General features: G+C 45.2%; 1 protein-coding gene across 3 annotated transcripts in view; it reads right to left on the bottom strand.

Annotated features, from left to right (window-relative positions):
* Positions 1-684: 684 nt before the first annotated feature.
* The window catches only part of tulp3 (TUB like protein 3), a 46,870-nt gene continuing 22,871 nt past the window's right edge, over positions 685-24,683 (bottom strand). For all 3 annotated transcript variants that reach the window (XM_045209722.1, XM_045209721.1, XM_041860979.2), the window contains 10 exons: positions 21,270-21,321; positions 9,080-9,242; positions 7,826-8,032; positions 3,238-3,365; positions 2,786-2,977; positions 2,428-2,540; positions 2,126-2,243; positions 1,907-2,005; positions 1,288-1,459; positions 685-1,126 (listed from right to left, as the gene is read on the bottom strand). In XM_045209722.1, coding sequence (XP_045065657.1) covers positions 993-1,126; positions 1,288-1,459; positions 1,907-2,005; positions 2,126-2,243; positions 2,428-2,540; positions 2,786-2,977; positions 3,238-3,365; positions 7,826-8,032; positions 9,080-9,242; positions 21,270-21,321 — 1,378 coding nt within the window. In that variant the 3' untranslated portion in view covers positions 685-992. The remainder of the gene's footprint in view (positions 1,127-1,287; positions 1,460-1,906; positions 2,006-2,125; positions 2,244-2,427; positions 2,541-2,785; positions 2,978-3,237; positions 3,366-7,825; positions 8,033-9,079; positions 9,243-21,269; positions 21,322-24,683) is intronic.

The raw sequence follows: 24,683 nt of genomic DNA, 5'->3' as shown, positions 1-24,683 counted from the left end.
ACTTCAAGACTTTCTGATATGCAAATCAATTTGATTACGAGAAATTAAAAACGAGGAAGAAAATAAAAAAGGGTTGAAATCGTTTTTTAACGGTACAATGATTAAACATCTTGATGCTGCAAAATGGCTGGAAACAAAAGCAATGTGACGATTTGAAGACAGTGAGTTGAATTTTAGGATATAGAACATAACGTTTCCAGTTGGTCAAAAGAATTGCACAACAGTGATTGTGGAAGGCAACAGAATGTAAAATGGAGTAGAATAACTATTGGAATCAACATTAAAGGCACCTTTAAAAACATCTGCTAAAAACGAAATGCATTAGACATGATTTGAGGCCTATAAAACATTCAATTCTGATATAAATCAAAGACACCATCCCCTGTGACCAGATCTAGTCTGTGTTAGAAGTCCTGTCCCTAACAGGAAGTGCCCACGACAGTCTGGTCTTTGATGCTTGGTGTCCTTTTTCCCTTTCAATCAATTTCAATACACATAAAATCACTAATATACACAGATAAAGCAAAAAAAGCAATACAAACTAATTGAAACAGAACTACAGATAAATACAAATAAAAACAAAGGCGCCTTGATGATTTGTTTCCCTTTGCGGATGGTCATTTAATTTTTCTGCTGACAAGGAAAAACCCTATATCCTCCGCCCAAGTCCATTTGCTTTTGTCCTCTCTCTCTCTCTCTCTCTCTCTCTCTCTCTCACACACCCACTCTCTTCATCCGCTCTCCAAGTCAGCGTGATTCGGGTGCCGTGATTGGACGTACCACATAGGGGTGAGAGGTCATAGTTCATGATTATTTCCATAGTGGCAGACTGCTGGTGAGCTGACCGCTGACTGTACAAGGAAGGCGCTGAGTCCTGTGAGGGGGGAGGTGGAGTGGCGGGTGTTGTGGAGTTGACATTGTCCTGGAGGGGGAGGGAGTGGGTTGAAAAGGCCATGGAGGGAATGGCGAGTTAGGAGTCGTGATGGGGTTGGTCACTCGCAGGCCAGTTTGCTGTCGAAACTGGACAGGCCAATAGCGAAGGCTTGCAGGGCACACATGGGGTAGTTGTAGTCTAAGGTGAATACGTCCTCGGCCACTCTGCCAAACTGCATCACGATGTAGTCCGCTGAGGGAAGAGAGAAGAGATGATTAAATAATGTGAAATCATTATTCCATTCTACCCAAGGAGCGAGAGAGAGAGGGAGGGAGAGAGTGAGAAATAGAGAGAGTGTGAAAAAGAGAAAGAGGAAAGAAACAGTCAAGAGAAGCACTGACGGATCGACTCACGGTCGTTGTCGTGGACGATCTGAAAGTTCTTGACGGAGGCCTGTGTCACGCGGCCGTGGAAATTGAGCACGTAGGACTGGGTGTCGTCATTCCACACGGGGGCCTTGTTGTGCAGCTCGATCAGGTTCTCCAGTGAGTGGTTCTGCCACTTACTTAGAAGGCTCTCCTGCTCCTGGAAACACACACAGCCAACAGGGTCGTATTCATTAGGCACCAAACGGAAGAAATAGGACTGAAACAGGGAGGGACAACCTTGACTTGTCCAATAAGAACGCTCAATTTAGTTTCCCGTTGCAAAGCGTTTTAAAAAAGTTTTTCATTGCGTGCCCTAATGAATATGACCCAGACATCCAAACCATCTGATCTGACGTCACTGACCAGTGACCACACATCTCACAGCCCTTAGTGGGTTAGCCTCAGTTTCCATTACATTGTTGACTTCAATGCTCACTCCATTATTCATTATTATTTGCTATTTCAAGTTGTAAGAATGCCAGAGTCTTAAATCAATCATGCCCTCTGACACGCCCCTCTCCCTTCCTGTGCATAACAAGAACAGTGACTACAAGTGTTAGGAGAAGTGCATAGAATTGTTCAGTCCCCTGGGGCTGATACGTACGCTGTTTGGGCGGACGGGGACCCTCTCAAAGTTAATGTTCATGCCTGGGATGATGACGGTCATCTTGCGGGGACCTTTGAACCCCAGAACGTTGGTCTCCTGCAGAGAGAACACAGGAGATCAGAATGTCACACAACCTGACAGGGTTCAATTATATTAGTGTGTGTGTGTGTGTGTGTGTGTGTGTGTGTGTGTGTGTATGTGTGTGTGTACACTCACATAGCAGATGGCTGCGAGTTCCTGTCGTGTGTTGCTCTCCTCCAGCAGAGCTCCAGGGTTCTTACAGGGGTTGGTGCCGTGGTCATACACCGTGAACTTGGTCCCCATCAGGTTGGACCTGCAGGATGACCAGACCAATCACATTAGAGTCTACAGTGTCCCTCCAGCACTCACAATCCCACTTCACACCCAATAGGGTTATCAGATGCAGCCGAGGGCTCAAAACAATATGGAAATTGTTTATCAGTAAGGATTTAGAATTATATTTAGCAGAGTTGTGACAGAGTGAGATATGGTCCTACCTCAGTTTCCCCATGAAGCTCTCTCCCTCGCGTGACAGGTCCGTGGCGTCCACTGAGATCAGGTAGTTGGACGTCTTGCTCTTTTTCCTCTTCCTCCCAGCCAGCAGAAACAGCTGGGTGAAACAGAGAGTAAACTCAGGGTGAGAGGGAAACTCACAAACCATCATTTTAATCACCATCAAAAAAGGCGTTACTTTTCCTTGATATTCTCATACCATTTCAAATGTAGCTATTAAGGAAAATAAAATTAAACAGGCCCGTGGAATAAGATGGTAAAAGAAACCTATCTTGACTGTAAATCTATCTAGGTGTCGTCTCCATGTTAATCCACCATGACAGGATGTGAGGTCATACGTACCTTCCTGCCGTCCTCTCTCTCCAGGTGCATAAAGTAGGTGGGGTACAGGCCGCGGTCCATTCCCTTCTTGTCCCGGGTTATGCGGCACTTGACGGTGACGCCGCGGGGGGCGGGACGGACCACAAACTGCTCCGGGTTGTCCACTTCGATCAGGGCGCTCTCCGCCGTGGGCGACCCCGTTGTCACGTACTCCTGAGAGACAGAAAAAGACACACACTGCTACATCACAAAAGATACCGGCCAATCACTGTTATAAAGGAGATACGGTCCAGGAGTACGGGGGACAACATTCATCTGCCATCTTGTTGTTTCAGTGTCTTCATGCATTTCTATGCGTCTTCAAGTGACAAGTTTATTTGTCATGTGTAATGAATACATTAGAAGTCTTACTCACAAGCCATAGACACATAGCTATGTATGTTCGTCTAATGATATGATATGGTTGGACTCACTGTGTTGGACTTGGTGCTGGAGGCAGACGCAGGCCGGGTTGACTCTGTGTTGGGGGACAGCGAGCGGGTCCGGTCTTCATCACCATCTTCCTCACTGGCCTCTTCGTAGTTCATACTGCCTGACAGACCTGGTCAAGGGAGAAAGAATGCGCTATGGGAGATGTGGCCTACATCTTACACGCCATTGGTTGAGATCAGAGGACCCAGGGTTCTATGCAGACAGGAGAGATCATCTCAGATGCCCAGCCAAGCTGAAAACACCTCCATATCTCCTCAGTAATCCCATAGGTTCTTATTGCCATGACTCAAGGAGAGATTTTTTCTCCTGGGACCCAAAGTGATTAGCTTGCATGTAATGGATATGGGCAACATATTTCTTCAAATATATTCAGATTTAGTTTTTGATCACATAGCCTTTGATTTGTTCCAACTAAGTCATCATACTACCCCAGTTGATGCAATATTTCTGCAATCGGAAAAGGACATATATTACAGTATGCAGCTGAAACTGCTCTCTAAAATATTTAGTAGTCCAAAATATCTTTGAGGAGACAGCCTAACCTCAACACAGCTGGCAGAGGATAGGAAGGAAAGCAGAAGCGAAATAGTGCTGATTAACTGTTGAGACCCATTGAGGAATAACTTTTCTGTATAGAACAGATGAGACTACCCAGTAACCAGGTTACGATAGAAGAGACCTGTTATGAACCTCTAGCCATCCCAGCAGCTTTCATTATGCCCAGACACCACTGTTAGTCGACTACTGAGCCCTGTATATTTTCACATTGGATAGAATACTGTAAAATACAAGACAATAGATTCTCTATCTTCAATGTGTTTTATCCATCACTGAGAGCTGGTTCCCTGGAACCAGATTAAGCCTTGTACTAAAAGCACGTTTGGCTTTTCAGTCCAGGAGTATTCGGTGTCCGTGAAACCGGCCCTGATAGTCCAATGTAAAGGGGTTAGTTAGGAACGAGGGAAATTAGAGAGATGAAGCAGAAATCGTACTGAGAGCTGCCAGCCAGACAGAACCAGCACGGTGTGATCAGACAGGCCTCTGTGGGAGCTGCTCTGGACAGGTGTCAGTAATGCTGCTAATTGGATTGACCAGCTGTGACTCTGGCTGGTGCTGGCTAGCGCTGTGGAATATTTTAATGAGAAAGCATCTTTTAGGTGAGAAAGTAGAATTCAAAGTGAGCAGGGGAAAAATGTCCGCTCTCAAAGTGTTCCATCGTTGATGATACATGAAATATTAAATGTTATGATGCCAGTTTTTCTTCTAATGTGCATTAAAGTCACTTACTCAGCGTATCTTGAAGCCAGAATATGATATCTAGCACTTTACACCCAATGACTATGTTATTATCAGTAACTATGTAATTCACTGTTGTTGTATCCTACCTCAGTTTCACCTGTGCTCCATAGAGTTAGTGCTGCAGAGAGAGAGAGGAAAGGAGAGAGACAGAAACCCAGCAATCTTCACTCCAGCCCCGTAACCATGGGAACGGCAGGCTGCTCTCTACTACCTGACTGGAGTAGTTTCTCCCTGGCAGACAGCGGGCGCTCTGGCCCCTCCTCCGGTCCCTCCTCCAGCCCCTCCTCCACTGCACCTACCAACTGGACCACCCTGTCGCGGGCGGGGTCAGTCAGAGAGGGGGAGGGGCTGAGTGAGATGTCCCACGCCTCTGCGGATAAACGCATATGTATTGGCCAACGTGGCTAGAAACAATATGTACACAGTGGTGTTCACTCCATCTAGCCCCGGAGATGTGTCTAAATGTCAGGGTACTGCCAAACACGAAATACAGATCGTAAATGTCAGCTACACTCTAATAGTGACTCCAAGGCATCAATTAAAACAACACACAAAGTTTTGCGGACTCACTGCTTTTACTAATCAGCCAAATGAAAATGTCAAAGCGTGCTGATAATACAACTTTTATTTAAAAAAAGAAAGGGCTCAATGCTCATGTTGTAAATGGGATAATTTCAAACAACCACTTTCTCTCAGTCTCACAGCACATAAAGAACTTTACCCTGGAAACTCGCTAACCAGTTTTGATTGAATAGCGTCCCCAAGTCAAATCGAAATGGAGGCAGAAGGCTATTATTAATCCTTTGCCGTTTCCATTTCAATTCGTTTCCACTGGGAAATCAAAATGCAGCCAGGCAGATAGATACTATCTAAGGCACCGGAGGACAGGCTGTATCTCAGTAGCACTAAGCAGACCAGACATTCATTCATGATGAAGGTTTGCATTATAGGGGAGTGTCACCTGCCATCTTGTTGCTGTCCAGGAGAAGATCCTTAAAAAACGGAGGCTAATGCAGTAATATACTGCCCTTAATCTGTGTCTCAGGTTTAACTAGGTAATACATCTCCCTCCCGGATATAGACCTGGCTATCTTTATTTAGCTTGTCATTTAGCACAGTAACAGTACAAATTGATATTGAATTAGTCTCAGGAAATGAAACAGACTTCAACACTCATCGTGGACCAGCCAGAAGGAGGTGAGGTGGCATATAGGGGTACTGTGGTAGGTGGATGCTACTCTTGCCTCTTACACGTGATAAAATGATCCATTTCTCACTGCGTCACCATCAATCTCGCCCTCCGCCGGCCGGCTCTCTAACTGCACACTGCAGCCCCACAGCCCTGGGAGGAAGTAGTATCCAGAGCAGGGAAAAGGTTTTAGCACTGCGCAATGGCTTTTAACGAGGACAACCGAAAGGACAGCAGCAACAGGTTGTGGACCAGCCAGAAGGAGGTGAGGTGGCATAAATAGGTACTGTGTTAGGTGGATGCTGCTCTTACCTCTTACACATGATAAAATGATCAATTTCTCACTGAGACTGTCCCTGAACAAGGATGTTGACCAGATATGCTCCCACGCTCCAATTTCTCACTAAGACTGTCCCTGAACAAGGATGTTGACCAGATATGCTCCCACGCTCCAATTTCTCACTGAGACTGTCCCTGAACAAGGATGTTGACCAGATATGCTCCCACGCTCCAATTTCTCACTGAGACTGTCCCTGAACAAGGATGTTGACCAGATATGCTCCCACGCTCCAATTTCTCACTGAGACTGTCCCTGAACAAGGATGTTGACCAGATATGCTCCCACGCTCCAATTTCTCACTGAGACTGTCCCTGAACAAGGATGTTGACCAGATATGCTCCCACGCTCCAATTTCTTACTGAGACTGTCCCTGAACAAGGATGTTGACCAGATATGCTCCCACGCTCCAATTTCTCACTGAGACTGTCCCTGAACAAGGATGTTGACCAGATATGCTCCCACGCTCCAATTTCTCACTGAGACTGTCCCTGAACAAGGATGTTGACCAGATATGCTCCCACGCTCCAATTTCTCACTGAGACTGTCCCTGAACAAGGATGTTGACCAGATATGCTCCCACGCTCCAATTTCTTACTGAGACTGTCCCTGAACAAGGATGTTGACCAGATATGCTCCCCACGCTCCAATTTCTTACTGAGACTGTCCCTGAACAAGGATGTTGACCAGATATGCTCCCACGCTCCAATTTCTCACTGAGACTGTCCCTGAACAAGGATGTTGACCAGATATGCTCCCACGCTCCAATTTCTCACTGAGACTGTCCCTGAACAAGGATGTTGACCAGATATGCTCCCACGCTCCAATTTCTCACTGAGACTGTCCCTGAACAAGGATGTTGACCAGATATGCTCCCACGCTCCAATTTCTCACTGAGACTGTCCCTGAACAAGGATGTTGACCAGATATGCTCCCACGCTCCAATTTCTCACTGAGACTGTCCCTGAACAAGGATGTTGACCAGATATGCTTCCACGCTCCAATTTCTCACTGAGACTGTCCCTGAACAAGGATGTTGACCAGATATGCTCCCACGCTCCAATTTCTCACTGAGACTGTCCCTGAACAAGGATGTTGACCAGATATGCTCCCACGCTCCAATTTCTCACTGAGACTGTCCCTGAACAAGGATGTTGACCAGATATGCTCCCACGCTCCAATTTCTCACCTGTCCTCCTTTGCTTTCTTTTTCTTCTCAACCCCTGCCTCTCACTCTATCCTGCATTTCTCTCTCTCTCTATCAGTTCAGCCTGTCCTCTCACTAGACTACAAAGTGCCTCTACCAGCCCAGAGGTGTGAAAGTGACACTTATATTGAGTGCCCTGTCTGTGTAGCCGTGAGGCCCGCCAGATCAGCAGACGGGATGTGATCTCTGAAGCTGCTTGGTATTCGTGTGCTGAGGCGACCCAGAGGATTTATCAGGGTAGATGACGCATGTCTATAGCACTACTGCGTATGAGACATTGTCTGTGCTGTGTAGGCCATAGGGTTAGGACTATTTCCTGGTCACATGTTCTGACCATAACTAAGCCCCAGAGTATTTCCTGGTCACATGGTCTGACCATAACTAGGCCCCAGAGTATTTCCTGGTCAGGTAAGGTGTTCAGGAAACCCCCCAGCCTTACCTATTGACAGAACTCTTTAACACTCCACTTTAGCACTCCTAACTTCTGTCCTAACTGGCTGTCCTGACTCCCTGTCTGAACCCTTTCTCAAGGCTCACCTCGTTTCTGCAGCAGCTCGTGGATATCCGTCTTGGGCTCCAGCAGAGTCTCTGTGTCCCCGTCCCGGTCTGGCTCCTCGGCGGGGGGAGACTGGGGCAGCGGCTGGGACAGAGACAGGGGCTGGGACTGGCTCACCGACAGAATCTGGATCTTGTTACCCAGGTCTGGGGCCTCAGAGCCCATGAAGGCAGCAGGGCCGTCGATACCTGCAGGGTGGGGCACATTCATAAACTTGTTTTAATGTCTTGAATTATGTTAATGACTTTGTCCTGCTTGTCTGTGTGTTTGAGCACCCAGCTGTCTACTTCTCCAAGAGCTGTCCTGTATTCCTGTGCTTCTATCTGTGCTTCCCTGAGGTGATTTGATTACTTATGCCTTATTACTTAGCCGTCTGCTTGCAGCTGTGTTTCTCTGTAGTACCTCTCCTCTATGTTCATGTCAGAGCTCCTCTTTATAGTTAGCCTTGTGCTATGGAGTGATATGCGGCACTGAGCAGGTGGCTTCAGCTTGCCCTTTTCTTGCCTGGGAGTCTGAATGCTGCTCTGCCTCTCTGAATGTGACTGTCTCCTCCCCATCTGAAGGCCCCTCTGGGCATCAGAGAGAACAGCTTCCTGGGTGTCTCCTCCACTACCTTGACTGAGGGAGGCGTTATTAGACACGCACGAGCACGCACGCACACACACACCTCAACATATTCGTTTCCTGATTGTTTGTAGGAACATTTTATAACATTGTATCCCAGTATGTGAGAGACTAACATATGCTGCATGCCAATGTACAGGCGATTGGTGTCAGAAGTGGGATGCACCAATGTTTATAATCCTATTCTATATAAGCACTTTTTCTATAGCCTTGTATTTCCTGACTGGTCTATTCTACCTCGATCTGGAAGGCCACTCTGCTCCTCCAGAGTGAGCTCCATGACTGGCCCTCTCCCTGCTTTCCTGGGCAACATGGGGCCTGGCCCCACCTTCTCCCACCACTCCCTCTCACTATCCTCACCTGACGAACTGCCCTCACTCTGGACTGGAAAGAAAATTGATCATTAAAGTATTCTTCTTCATAGCCAACACCAACAACTGTCTATCTCTGACTGTGGACTTGGGTTCAATCACTCAGCACTAATCCTGCTTCCTTTTTCCCGATCGTGTGATCTGACCCCAGAAAAATTCAGGGACCTTCTGAACAGGAAAAACTCTTGCCCTTAATCATGCTAGCTAGTACAGTAGCTAACCCCAAGAACCAAGGCTCACCGTCCATGATGACATCGCTGGTGATGCTGAGGCGTGACTCCACCAGCGGGGCCTGCTCCTCACTGCGCCGGGGCCTGGAGCGCCTGGGCCGGGCCTCTGGGTTGGGCTGCACCATCAGAGGCTCCTGCCGCTTCCGCCGCTGCTTCTGCTCCAACAGCGCCCTCTATGGACGGGAGGGGAACAACGACAGTGAGAGTCAGTGACGGGAGTATGGCGTTATACCATGCAAATATTGTCCATCCGTCCCTCCCTGCCCCAGACTGACAGCTGGACTGACAGCTGGTGATAAGGCTCTAGTGATCCTCCTGTATCTGTCCAGGTATACAGTGGGGGAAAAAAGTATTTAGTCAGCCACCAATTGTGCAAGTTCTCCCACGTAAAAAGATGAGAGAGGCCTGTAATTTTCATCATAGGTACACGTCAACTATGACAGACAAATTGAGAAAAAAAATCCAGAAAATCACATTGTAGGATTTTTAATGAATTTATTTGCAAATTATGGTGGAAAATAAGTATTTGGTCACCTACAAACAAGCAAGATTTCTGGCTCTCACAGACCTGTAACTTCTTCTTTAAGAGGCTCCTCTGTCCTCCACCCGTTACCTGTATTAATGGCACCTGTTTGAACTTGTTATCAGTATAAAAGACACCTGTCCACAACCTCAAACAGTCACAATCCAAACTCCACTATGGCCAAGACCAAAGAGCTGTCAAAGGACACCAGAAACAAAATTGTAGACCTGCACCAGGCTGGGAAGACTGAATCTGCAATAGGTAAGCAGCTTGGTTTGAAGAAATCAACTGTGGGAGCAATTATTAGGAAATGGAAGACATAAAAGACCACTGATAATCTCCCTCGATCTGGGGCTCCACGCAAGATCTCACCCTGTGGGGTCAAAATGATCACAAGAACGGTGAGCAAAAATCCCAGAACCACACGGGGGGACCTAGTGAATGACCTGCAGAGAGCTGGGACCAAAGTAACAAAGCCTACCATCAGTAACACACTACGCCGCCAGGGACTCAAATCCTGCAGTGCTTGACGTGTCCCCCTGCTTAAGCCAGTACATGTCCAGGCCCGTCTGAAGTTTGCTAGAGTGCATTTGGATGATCCAGAAGAGGATTGGGAGAATGTCATATGGTCAGATGAAACCAAAATAGAACTTTTTGGTAAAAACTCAACTCGTCGTGTTTGGAGGACAAAGAATGCTGAGTTGCATCCAAAGAACACCATACCTAATGTGAAGCATGGGGGTGGAAACATCATACTTTGGGGCTGTTTTTCTGCAAAGGGACCAGGACGCCTGATCCGTGTAAAGGAAAGAATGAATGGGGCCATGTATCGTGAGATTTTGAGTGAAAACCTCCTTCCATCAGCAAGGGCATTGAAGATGAAATGTGGCTGGGTCTTTCAGCATGACAATGATCCCAAACACACCGCCCGGGCAACGAAGGAGTGGCTTCGTAAGAAGCATTTCAAGGTCCTGGAGTGGCCTAGCCAGTCTCCAGATCTCAACCCCATATAAAATCTTTGGAGGGAGTTGAAAGTCTGTGTTGCCCAGCGACAGCCCCAAAACATCACTGCTCTAGAGGAGATCTGCATGGAGGAATGGGCCAAAATACCAGCAACAGTGTGTGAAAACCTTGTGAAGACTTACAGAAAATGTTTGACCTGTGTCATTGCCAACAAAGGGTATATAACAAAGTATTGAGAAACTTTTGTTATTGACCAAATACTTATTTTCCACCATAATTTGCAAATAAATTCATAAAAAATCCTACAATGTGATTTTCTGGATTTTTTTCCTCATTTTGTCTGTCATAGTTGACGTGTACCTATGATGAAAATTACAGGCCTCTCTCATCTTTTTAAGTGGGAGAACTTGCACAATTGGTGGCTGACTAAATACTTTTTTTCCCCACTGTATCTGGCCTCTCTTCCCCACAGTCCATGAGGATGCCATCCCTTTCCCTCATTAAAACACTCTTTAATCATAAAGAGCTGGCCTGGCTAGCGGTCTGGCTGCTATGTAATACCACCGTACCTGTAGACTGTGTACTTCCAGTCATTGCGCCAACACTAGTTAGCATTGGCTCGTGAAACTACTGCTAACTTCCTTCCTACTGCATGCAGAGAAATAAAAATGGTATCCACGAGTTCATCTGACTCTGGGATCCCCCCAGACACTTATCTACATTCAACCTTATACAGACAGCCTTTTCCAGATCACTCAAAATGCTGAGTACCAGACAATCAGTAACGACTCTGTCCTTATCAGACACTTGGGACAATTTGATCGAAAGCGGTGTTGTTGTTTTGGAAAACGGTGCTCTCTCTCAGAGTTATCTTGAGCAATAAGACAAAACAAATGAGGAAAATACTTATTATGGTGGCTTGCCAGCTTCGTTTGAGGGGTGTCAAACAAGAGCATGTTCCTATGGTAACCGTGTCAGAGTGTCCTTGATAGACTCCACATTCTTTGTTGTTGTCTTTTCACCACTCCCACTGTTGTTGGGGGAGAGGACAGAACATGATGGCCATTCTTTGTTTTATTTAACCTTTTTTAAACTATTTATCTCTGGCACTTCCCTGTGTGTGTGTGTGTGTGTGTGTGTGTGTGTGTGTCTCAGTTCCTGTATTTTTCTTCTTCATATACTCTGTAAATGCGCATTATTTTATACATTGATAAACTAGTGTAAGTATTATTTATTTTTATTTTTTTACCTTTATTTAACTAGGCAAGTCAGTTAAGAACACATTCTTATTTATAATGACATTCTACCCCGGCCAAACCCTCCCCTAACCCGGACTACGCTGGGCCAATTGTGCGCCGCCCTATGGGACACACAATCACGGCCGGATTGTGATACAGCCTGGAATCGAACCAGGGTCTGTAGTGACGCCTCTAGCACTGAGATGCAGTGCCTTAGACCGCTGCGCCACTCGGGAGCACATTCAATGTGAATCTCAAAATGGAACCCCAGATGGATTTGTAAACAACACACACACATAAGCGTCATGACCCGACCTGGCAAATAATTTAGCCACAGTAAAATGTCATGCTTTTTTCCATCGGTATCTTTGAGACTAAATTGGCAGGCAGAATATGCAACTCTCATGGAAACAGGACAGGTGAAGTATGGTTGGCTAGGCTATATTTATGTCATAATAAAGGTCACAGAATAATGGATCTTTGTATCCTAGCAATACCACCAGAGGAAATGGGACATAGGAGAGTTAGCTACTCAGTGAAGGACCTTCAGCAACAAAAGCATCCATTTAAATACATTTTGAAAAACCTTTTACATGGGTCCTGGAAAAGTACGTCTAGACCATCATAAAAGATGCTATGAGACAAAGTAACAGACTGCTTCACATACAGCGCAAACAACTCAAATTATAACTACTTAGTAAACCTAGAGTTGGAAATGCTGCTTCCTGTGGAACCCTATGATAACTCTGTGCTGTGCTGGCTAAGGCTCTGTTCAGTAGGGGGACAGAGAGACTGGGGACATGGGACAGTGACAAGGCAGTGGGCTCATTAGAGCTGACATTGTCACAGCCATCACAAACGTGCTGGGAAACTAGGGACATGTCACGCCCTGGCTCTGGGGACTCTTAAATGTTGAGCCAGGGTGTGTAGTTTCTATGTTTAGTTTTCTATGTTTGAGTTTCTAGATCGTGTAGATCTCTGTTGGCCAGGGTGGTTCCCAATCAGAGGCAGCTGTAGTTCGTTGTCTCTGATTGGGGACCATACTTAGGCAGCCTTTTGGCACCTGTTAGTTGTGGGATCTTGTTCCGTGTGAGGTATGTTATTTGTCTACCTTGGACTTCACGTTTCGTTTGTTGTTTTGTCGTGGTGTTTAAGTTTAAATAAACATGTATGCTTATCACGCTGCGCCTTGGTCTGTCTCATCTGTAAACGATCGTGACAGAAGATCCCACCTAATGAGGACCAAGCAGCGTGCCCAGGAAGAGAGAATAGCGATGTCTCAGGTGGGCAAATGGTGGTCATGGGAGGAGATATTCGCGGGGAAAGGGCCATGGGCGAAGGTAAATGCCCAGGCAGGAGAGGAGAAACGGCGCCAACCGTGCCGACGACGGACACCCGAGAGGCAACCCCAAGAACATTTTTTGGGGGGGCACACGGAGTGGACGACGAGGCAGCAGGAGGCAGCGACAGGGCGGATCTGCAGACTAGGAGAGGAGGCCACCAGGTTACGGGGGCTATTGGTCCAGAGGGAGCAGGAGTTAATTGGTCAGAGGGAGGAGCTACAGGAGGCGATAAGGGAGAAGGAGAGTGTAGAGGCACGGCGAGAGGAGCTGGTTAGGCAGCAGAAGGAGCGGAGGTTTATAAGGGAACCCAGTCCCGCTCCTCGCACCAAGCAAGTGGTGTGTGTCGCCAGTCCGGTCCGGCCCGTTCCTGATCCCCGCACTAAGCCAGTGGTGCGTGTTCCCAGTACGGCCCGACCCATTCCTGCTTCCCGCACAAGGCCAGTGGTGTGTGTTATTTGTCTACCTTGGACTTCACGTTTCGTTTGTTGTTTTGTCGTGGTGTTTAAGTTTAAATAAACATGTATGCTTATCACGCTGCGCCTTGGTCCGTCTCATCCGTAAACGATCGTGACAGGACAACAGCGACAAGGGTTGGCCCCCTTTAGATTTCTGGCTAGACAATACAAAGCACAATGTCTCTATGAATATAAAAAAGCTTCACACTAGAGAAATTGGCCATTTCCATTAATTATGGTGACATTCGTCAGCTGGCCCTCCAGTCCTGGTCTCTGGTCAAAGCAGGCGATGGGTTACGTAACTGCATCAATTAGTGGGGAGCATCAAAACAACAAGGGGTGTTTAGTGATGAACTGGGCTGGAAAGAGACGAGAGGTCCTTGTCTCTCTGAAGGCTCATTGGGCTGATTAACCACCACTACAGAAAGGTTTTATTACTCAGGGCCAACGCAACACACACATTCAGGGCCAACGCAACACACACATTCAGGGCCAACGCAACACAGGCGCAAACACACACAAAAGCACTGACACACACACGCATGCATGCTCATGCACACACTCGCAGACTCGTGCACACACACACACACGCACGTGCACACACACACACACCCATGGCCTATTTCTATTTGACACCTGAATCTAAAGGTATACCTGAAAAATATGATTAATTAAATACCCAGACTTTGTCTTTGATTAAAATGCAAATAAGACCAGATGAAAGGCCTCTGGGGGCTTAATTGTTTCAGCTTGGATACTGATGGTTTACATTTCAAACAGGCTTTGTTTTAAAGGGATACTTCGGGACTTTATCTACTTCCCCAGAGTCAGATGAACTAGTGTCTCTGCATCCAGTATGAAGGAAGTTAGAGGTAGTTTCGCGAGCCAATGCTAACTGTCGTTAGCACAATAACTGGACGTCTATGGTATCTACTAGCATGCTAGCAATTACCATAGACTTCCAGTCATTGCGTTAACAATAGTCATCAATTGCGATAACGCTAGTTAGCAACTTCCTTCAAACTGCACGCAGAGACATAAAAATGGTATCTACGAGTTCATCTGACTGGGGAAGTAGATAAAATCCCAAAGTATCCCTTTAAGAGGGAAACAGGGCTCGCCTCCTCGTTTTCTTCTAAGGCTAAAAATAGCAGACAAATGAATAAAACATCTGAATGGATTATCATAATGAAACAGACTGTTAATTTGGACACAGGATACAGATTCCATGTAAATAAGAAACAAAAGCCCCACAATGCTTCACGATGAGATCCTATTTAAAAATGTTATCAAGAGCCACACATCTGACCCAGGACCGGATGACTTTGAAACCCTTTTGCCTCGTTTTTTCTTAGTCTTCTCCCTTTGCTCTGGGCAGCAGTAGTCTTCCTGTGTAAACTGGCTGGGAAATTCTTGCTAGCCCTATTTGTATAATGTGTTTTTCTCTCACTGGTGTGATATTGCTCTGTAACTAAGATGCTACTGCTGCTGGAATCTTAGCAACGGCCACTCCTGGATTTCACTCATATTAACATTTTTACAGAACGGTTACCTCACAAAAACTGACAGTAGTAGAGCAGACGTTGAACTGTCTCTCTCACTGACAGAACTCATCAGTGGCAACGACACTTCACTGAGCCAGCTGTAAACAACTGAGTTAACCCTGTCCAAACTGAACAGAACTTAAACCTAGTTCCTATCTTGCTTGCTTGGACTACACTCTTAGAAAAAAAGGTGCTATCTACAACGCAAAACTGTTATTTGGCTGTCCCCATAAGAGAACCCTTTAAAGAACCCTTTTGGTTCCAGGTATAGAAGGAACCCTTTGGGGTTCCAGGTAGAACATTTTCTACCTGGAACCAAAAAGGGTTCTACCTGGAACCAAAAAGGGTTATCCTATGGGGACTGCCAAAGAACCCTTTTGGAACCCTTTTTTCTAAGAGTGTATAACCAGAACATGGAGTATGGCCAAAAAAGCCACAGAGACTGCGCGGGAAATGAGGAATATTTATGCTTTAGGCTACTCATTGTTCAACTATTTGCATAATCAAACAGCAACATAAAGAGTTGATAGAATCTGTTGAATAAGCTACTAGTTCCCAGTGCACCACCATTACACAGATCATATCTCTAAATGATAGAATATCAGAATATATAAAATAAAATAAAACAACTGGAGAAAAGAGTGTAGGATCCTAGAAACAAAACTGCCCTATAATTAAAACAATCCATTGCATTATTATCCATTTAAACAAAAGACTGGCACTTGAAAGATTTCAGAGGATAGGATATGAGAAAAGCACCGTCCTGAGGCTATGGGAGCAAGATATTGTCCAGGCCTAAAACAAGACACAGGAGGCTAATGAAAATAACAGACAATGAGATATCCCACATCCACGGAAGTGTGTCCCACCAGAGACAGGCTATAACAATGATATCACCAGGATGAGCTGAAATCAAATGCTAGCACACATGCACAGTACACACACGCAAGCACGTACATATGCACACACACACGCACAGAAATATACTCACCAAAATACAAACACGCAAGCATGTACCTGTGCCCAAACTTCCCATGTTACTCTCAGATCAAAATAGTCAACCATAAAGGACATAAACAGACCAGAGAATAAGAGGTGCTGACCCACCCTGTCCATTGCAGAGAGTGAAAGTGAAGTGCAGAAGTTTCTCTGTGGAGCTCAGGGTTTCATGCTCTGTGAGACCCCGTCACATCTAAACTCTCCCCCACGAGCAGCACTCGTGCCGGGCATGCCTCTGTCTCCCTGCCCCCCCTCTACCCCTGGATCCTGGATCAGGCTTTCAGATCAGACAACTAACACGAGGATAACCACGCAACACCAGCTTCCCTCTCACTCTGAGTCCGTGTCTCCTCCTCAGCCTGTGAGAGAGTGTGTGTGAGAGAGAACTAGAGTGTATGTGAGTGAGTCTGGGTGGTCACTGTCGCTAACTGAATCAGCAGTCTTAAGCACCCCGGGGCAGAGTGGGGAAGAGAGAGAGAATGAGTGAGATGGAGACAAACAAACAAACCAAAACAAAGGCAAAGTCTTCTCATGCTTTGTTGATTTCAAAAAAGCTTTTGACTTAATTTGGCATGAGGGTTTGCTATACAAATTGATGGAAAGTGGGGTTGGGGGGAAAACATACGACATTATAAAATCCATGTACACAAACAACAAGTGTGCGGTTAAAATTGCCCGACCCTCTTCAACATATATATCAACGAATTGGCGAGGGCACTAGAACAGTCTGCAGCACCCGGCCTCACCCTACTAGAATCTGAAGTCAAATGTCTACTGTTTGCTGATGATCTGGTGCTTCTGTCACCAACCAAGGAGGGTCTACAGCAGCACCTAGATCTTCTGCACAGATTCTGTCAGACCTGGGCCCTGACAGTAAATCTCAGTAAGACAAAAATAATGGTGTTCCAAAAAAGGTCCAGTTGCCAGGACCACAAATACAAATTCCATCTAGACACCGTTGCCCTAGAGCACACAAAAAACTATACAAACCTCGGCCTAAACATCAGCACCACAGGTAACTTCCACAAAGCTGAGAGACAAGGCAAGAAGGGCCTTCTATGCCATCAAAAGGAACATAACATTTGACATACCAATTAGGATCTGGCAAAAAATACTTGAATCAGTTATAGAACCCATTGCCCTTTATGGTTGTGAGGTCTGGGGTCCACTCACCAACCAAGAATTCACAAAATGGGACAAACACCAAATTGAGACTCTGAATGCAGAATTCTGCAAAAATATCCTCCGTGTGCAACGAAAAACACCCAATAATGCATGCAGAGCAGAATTAGGCCGATACCCGCTAATTATGAAAATCCAGAAAAGAGCCATTAAATTCTATAACCACTTAAAAGGAAGTGATTCCCAAACCTTCCATAACAAAGCCATCACCTACAAAGAGATGAACTTGGAGAAGAGTCCCCTAAGTAAGCTGGTCCTGGGGCTCTGTTCACAAACACAAACAGACCCCACAGAGCCCCAGGACAACAACAACAACACAATTAGACCCAACCAAATCATGAGAAAACAAAAAGATAATTACTTGACACATTAGAAAGAACTAACAAAAAAAACAGAGCAAACTAGAATGATATTTGGCTCTAAACAGAGAGTACACTGTGACTGACCCAAACTTAAGGAAAGCTTTGACTATGTACAGACTCAGTGAGCATAGCCTTGCTATTGAGAAAGGCCGCCGTAGGCAGACCTGGCTCTCAAGAGAAGACAGGCTATGTGCACACTGCCCACAAAATGAGGTGGAAACTGAGCTGCACTTCCTAACCTCCTGCAAAATGTATGACCATATTAGAGACACATATTTCCCTCAAATTACAGACAACCACAAAGAATTCGAAAACAAACCCAATTTTGATAAACTCCCTTATCTACCGGGTGAAATACCACAGTGTGACATCACAGCAGCAAGATTTGTGACCTGTTGCCACAAGAAAAGGGCAACCAGTGAAGAACAAACACCATTGTAAATACAACCCATATTTATGTTTATTTATTTTCCCATTTGTACTTTAACTATTTGCACATTGTTACAACACTGTATATATACATAATATGACATTTGAAATGTCTTTATTCTTTTGGAACTTCTGAGTGTAATGTTTACTGTTAATATTGATTGTTTATTTCACTTTTGTTTACTATCTACTTCACTTGCTTTGGCAATGTTAACATAAGTTTCCCATTCCAATAAAGCCCTTAAATTGAAATTGAATTGAGAGGGAGGGAGGGGGGGGATAGAGGTGCTGCGAGTGTCAGACAGCAATAGAGGTAGGAGCAATGTGTATGTGGGGGGGTTGGTTTTCCCACGTCCTCATGAGGACAAAGGCTATTTTAAGCTTAGGGGTTAGGTTTAGGGTTAGAATTAAGGTTAGGGTAAGGGGTTAGTAGTTAGGTTTAGGGTTAGGAGTTAGGTTTAGGGTTTGGGTTATGGTTAGGTTTAGGGTTAAGGTTACAAACTTTAGAAGCCTTTTCAAATACATTACAAGTGTGCATTTCCTGCTGTGCAGGAAGATTCTCAGCAACAAAAGTGATCAAATTAAGATCCTACATCTGTAGGCATACAGCGCACTACACAGACTCCGTCTATTGAAACCTTTCTATGGCTACGTCCCAAATGGCACCCTATTCCCTACATAGTGCACTACTTTGTTAGGCTCTGGTCAAAAGTAGTGCACTATGTAGGGAACAGGGTGCCATTTGGGACACACCCATTGAGTCAGTCTATGTGCCTGCCAATCATCTCATCCATCTTTTACTCCATTGTGTGACTGTTGCTTAAGTCTGGTTTCTTAAACCAAATCAGTCCGTTTCACTTTAAAGGAGCGTGGGTGGTGATAAGGATACTGCAGGCAGGAGGGATTGTAAGGGACAATCATCAGACACACAGACCAGGAAGAACTGTTAGCTGAGAAAGGAGCAGATTGGTGCTTTATCTCTACAATGAGTGCTAAAACAATTCCCTTATGGAAAAATAATTTTCTTTCTGCTAATTGTACAAACTGTTCTTCCTTCGAAAATGAAAGAGTTCAAACACACCCTGTTTTCCCTCTGTTTCATGACAATCAGCCTTATTGTGCTGATGGTCGGTAATACAAATGCTATTACAAAGCCAACTAAATTCATAGCCTGAGTGACACCGGAGGCAGAAAACAAGGTCATTTATACACTCGCTGCCAGTCAAATGTTCAAGCTTGACAGGCTCACAGCTATAAACATGGACTGAGACAAGCCCTCAAAAAAAAATCTGACAAAACATGAAAAGACACCAAAAACAACCAAAACATCAAACGCAAAATGCTTCTAGATATACAGTTGAAGTCGGAAGTTTACATACACTTAGGTTGGAGTCATTAAAACTTGTTTTTCAACCACTCCACAAATGTCTTGTCAATAAACTATACTTTTGGCAAATCGGTTAGGACATCTACTTTGTGCATGACACAAGTAATTTTTCCAACAATTGTTTACAGACAGATTATTTCACTTATAATTCACTGTATCACAATTCCAGTGGGTCAGAAGTTTACATACGCTAAGTTGACTGTGCCTTTAAACAGCTTGGAAAACTCCAGAAAATGATGTCATGGCTTTAGAAGCTTCTGATAGGCTAATTGACATAATTTGAGTCAATTGGAGGTGTACCTGTGGATGTATTTCAAGGCCTACCTTCGAACTCAGTGCCTCTTTGCTTGACATCATGGGAAAATCAAAAGAAATCAGCCAAGACCTCAGAAAAACAATTGTAGACCTCCACAAGTCTGGTTCATCCTTGGGAGCAATTTCCAAACGCCTGAAGGAACCACGTTCGTCTGTACAAACAATAGTACGCAAGTATAAACACAATGGGACCACGCAGCTGTCATACCGCTCAGGAAGGAGACGCGTTCTGTCTCTTAGAGATGAACGTACTTTGGTGCGAAAAGTGCAAATCAATCCCAGAACAACAGCAAAGGACCTTCTGAAGATACTGGAGGAAACAGGTAAAAAAGTATCTATATCCACAGTAAAACGAGTCCTATAATCAACATAACCTGAAAGGCCGCTCAGCAAGGAAGAAGCCACTGCTCCAAAACCGCCATAAAAAAGACAGACTACGGTTTGCAACTGCACATGGGGACAAAGATCGTACTTTTTGGAGAAATGTCCTCTGGTCTGATGAAACAAAAATAGAACTGTTTGGCCATAATGACCATCGTTATGTTTGGAGGAAAAAGGGGGTTGCTTGCAAGCCGAAGAACACCATCCCAACCGTGAAGAACGGGGGTGGAAGCATCATGCTGTGGGGATGCTTTGCTGCAGGAGGGACTGGTGCACTTCACAAAATAGATGGCATCATGAGGAAGGAAAATTATGTGGATATATTGAAGCAACATCTCAAGACATCAGTCAGGAAGTTAAAGCTTGGTCGCAAATGGATCTTCCAAATGGACAATGACCCCAAGCATACTTCCAAAGTTGTGGCAAAATGGCTTAAGGACAACAAAGTCAAGGTATGGAGTGGCCATCACAAAACCCTGACCTCAGGCCTATAGAAAATGTGTGGGCAGAACTGAAAAAGCGTGTGCGAGCAAGGAGGCCTACGAACCTGACTCAGTTACACCAGCTCTGTCAGGAGGAATGGGCCAAAATTCACCCAACTTATTGTGGGAAGCTTGTGGAAGGCAACCCGAAACGTTTGACCCAAGTTAAACAATTTAAAGGCAATGCTACCAAATACTAATTGAGTGTATGTAAACTTCTGACCCACTGGGAATGTGATGAAAGGAATAAAAGCTTAAATAAATCATTCTCTCTACTATTATTCTGACATTTCACATTCTTAAAATATAGTGGTGATCCTAACTGACGTAAAACAGGGAATTTTTACTAGGATTAAATGTCAGGAATTGTGAAAAACTGAGTTTAAATGTATTTGGCTAAGGTGTATGTAAACTTCCGACTTCAACTGTATATAATATGGACTAGTCTGGTCATTTCTGCATCAGAAATAGAATACTCATGACATATACCCTGAACAAGTCTCTGGGAGCCGTAGTGTCTGTAGAGTGGCTATGATATTGAACAGGTGCTGTATGTGGCATAACTAGTTTAATGTGTTTAATAAGGGTAGTCATTACCTGCTTTTCCAGCTTCTGCTGCCTGAGGCTGGTGCTGTCATCATCAAGGGCACTGGGAAGAGATGAAAGACAAAATGGTTACTATACACTCATAACTCACATCTGACTGAGACATAATACAAGTGGTTCTGTGGTTAATACGAATCTGTTATCTGGGTCTCATCTGTTATCTGTTATTTTTCCAATAACAAACAATTTGCTACAGTGGTCACTAATGAATGCACCCCCGATTGAGATTGGGTGGTATACAGATTTTCATAACGTTTCTGTTCCATACCGGGGTATACAATATTACCAGAAGTGCACACAAGGGGCCTTATTTCTTTTTTTTAAAGGTAATGAAAATCACACCGTCAGTATGTCTAAATACCCCGGTATATGGTATATAGGGTTTATCGACCTAGCCTACCCCGATGTCACTTACATCAATGACACTAATGATTTTTAATGGGATTCCACCAGGGGGCATCGCTGCTGTGAATAACAACTGCGGACAATGCACTGAAATATCCTCTTGAACGTTACCAAGGTGTTCGCTTGAAAAAGCAGTTGCACTGCTGCGCACAAATAAGACTGTCATACCGGATTACAGTCATACCTTAGGCTATAACTGTTTGAGCTTAGCCTGAGTGCATGATCATACAAAAAAAACAAAGAAAAAAAGATTGCAACAGACGGAAATAAAAATGTAGTTGTTAATAGATATCATTTTGTCCACGTAGGCTAACCTGACCAAGAAAAGCTTAGGGCTCTAGTTATAAAACTCCTCACTTTCCTGGTGAGGTCAAATATGATATCAGGACTGTATAATGCAATACAGCAAAGCAACAGACAGCAGCACTACAGTGCTACAAAGCAACAGCAAGTCTACATCTAAGACACAGTTCTCCATAGAGTCCTGTCTCTGGCCGTCAGAGTGGTGGCTGTTGTTTGGGACTACTTTTCCTGGACTCCTGTGAAAAGGCCTGCTGGGTACATGTTGCTAAGCTACAGTGGAGAGGGAGAAGAAGGTGGGAGTAGCAGTGGGAGTCTATTCAGAGGCACAGAGAGAGTTAGAGGAACCCACCTCTACTCTACCCAGCCACAACAAACCACTCTCACTGCAAGAGCACAGCATGTGGGGAAGTGTGTGATGGAGGAATGGGGAAGTTTGTGATGGAGGAATGGGGGAGTGAGTGTGTGATGGAGGGATGGTTGGAGGTTGGGAGAAAAAAAAAAGGTTCTGCCACCACCTGCTGAAATTGCTCAGAAGAATTTGGGGATTCACTCATTTCTCTGTCAGTCCACATGCTCATACCATCTGTTGCTGTTTCAAATAGCCTGGGCTGTATTATACCTTTACATCTCCCATTCAGACAGAAAGTGTTACAGGAGTAGGATAGGAATCTCTCTCTCTCTCTCTCTCTCTCTCTCTCTCTCTCTCTCTCTCTCTCTCTCTCTCTCTCTCTCTCTCTCTCTCTCTCTCTCTCTCTCTCTCTCTCTCTCTCTCTCTCTCTCTCTCTCTCTCTCTCTCTCTCTCTCTCTCTCTCTCTCTCTCTCTCTCTCTCTCTCTCTCTCTCTCTCTCTCTCTCTCTCTCTCTCTCTCTCTCTCTCTCTCTCTCTCTCTCTCTCTCTCTCTCTCTCTCTCTCTCTCTCTCTCTCTCTCTCTCTCTCTCTCTCTCTCTCTCTCTCTCTCTCTCTCTCTCTCTCTCTCTCTCTCTCTCTCTCTCTCTCTCTCTCTCTCTCTCTCTCTCTCTCTCTCTCTCTCTCTCTCTCTCTCTCTCTCTCTGGGATAAGGTCCATGACACATCACTCTGCTGGAGGATATAAGGGCCTCATTACGTCATCATCACCGCTTCTAAAGGACAGTCACCAAAGGCCAAGAGGAATAGAAAGCAGGACATCATCTGCTGAGTGGCATGCATCATCCGTCTATTACATCAACTCAGATTATTACAGACAACAACGATTTGGCCATGTCCTCAGATATCCTCAGAATTATGGATGAAAATCATTAGTAAGTCAATTATTACAGATTGAAATTCCACATTCTGTGGCAATAAGAAATGCTACCAATGTCATTGAACCAATGAGTTTTGGACCTGACTTTGCCAGTTGCTTGTCTATTCACTCAACAACAACCCCTGTTAGGTCAACTCAACATTAATGATCAGTCATCTCAGAGGCTGCATAGCACTCTGTTTTAGTGTACTGATTGTTACAGCCCTCTTCAAGTGTAATCAGCCCAGTGCAGTGCTATCCATACAGGCGTGCAGATCTGTCCACAGGGAAGCCATTACATGGCCATGAGCAGGTGTTGGTGACACTAGTGACGAGTGAAGGATGATGGGAGGTGTTAATTACACATCCGGGATGGTCATTACACTCTTAGAAAACAAGGTGCTACCTTAAAGGGTTCTTCGGCTGTCCCCATAGGAAAACCCTTTGAAGAACCCTTTTTGGTTCCGGGTAGAACCATTTTGGTTCCAGGTAGAACCCTTTTGGGTTCCATGTAGAACCCTTTCTACAGAGGGTTCAACATGGAACCAAAAAGGGTGCTACCTGGAACCAAAATGGGTTCTACCTGGAACCACAAAAGGTTATCCTATGGGGACAGCCGAAGAACCCTTTTAGAACCCTTTTTTCTCCGAGTGTAGGGTGGCCAGAGGAGGGCAGGGCCAGGGGGAGGAGAGGTAGACTAGCTGTCCAGCTAGGGACCTGGGAGGAGATGTAATGGGACTACTCTCCACTGGGGAAAGGCTGGAGACTTGGTGGGTATGGTTACTACCAAAGGGTGTTTCCGAGTGGCGCAGTGGCCTAAGGCACTGCATCGCAGTGCTAGCTGTGCCACTAGAGATCCTGGTTCGAGTCCAGGCTCTGTCGCAGCCGGCCGCGACCGGGAGACCCATGGGCGGTGCACAATTGGTCCAGCGTCGTCCAAGGTAGGGGAGGGTTTGGCCGGCAGGGATGTGGGTTCGTTTCCCACGGGGGGCCAGTATAAAAAATAAAATAATAATAATAAACATGTATGCATTCACTAACTGTAAGTCGCTCTGGATAAGAGCGTCTGCTAAATGACTAAAATGTAAATGTAAATGTAAATGTGCTTTTGGACTGGGGGGAAAAAACATAGTTGGGATACTGTCATTAAACGTACCTGCCTGTAAAACTGACCATTTTTAGGTGGCTCTACCACCCGAAAAGTGTCCCCATTCAACCCTAGAGGTAGAAGAGTGACTGTGTGTGGCCACTGTGGACATTCCTTGATTTCATCCATCTACTTGACACCACAATCAATATGACTATCCGTCCCCCAACACTCAACCTAGTCTCTCTGACAACACAACAGGACAGCTCTTTCTAGTAGACCCTTACACAGACTGTTCTGCGCAAATTTCACTTCAACGGTTGCACTACAGGGTCTTTACCTGGCAC

The sequence above is a fragment of the Coregonus clupeaformis genome, chromosome 4 (assembly GCF_020615455.1).
Source record: "Coregonus clupeaformis isolate EN_2021a chromosome 4, ASM2061545v1, whole genome shotgun sequence".
NCBI classification, from domain to species: domain Eukaryota; kingdom Metazoa; phylum Chordata; class Actinopteri; order Salmoniformes; family Salmonidae; genus Coregonus; species Coregonus clupeaformis.
The sequence above is the reverse complement of the archived record's forward strand: the minus strand, read 5'-3'. Positions and strand labels throughout refer to the sequence as shown.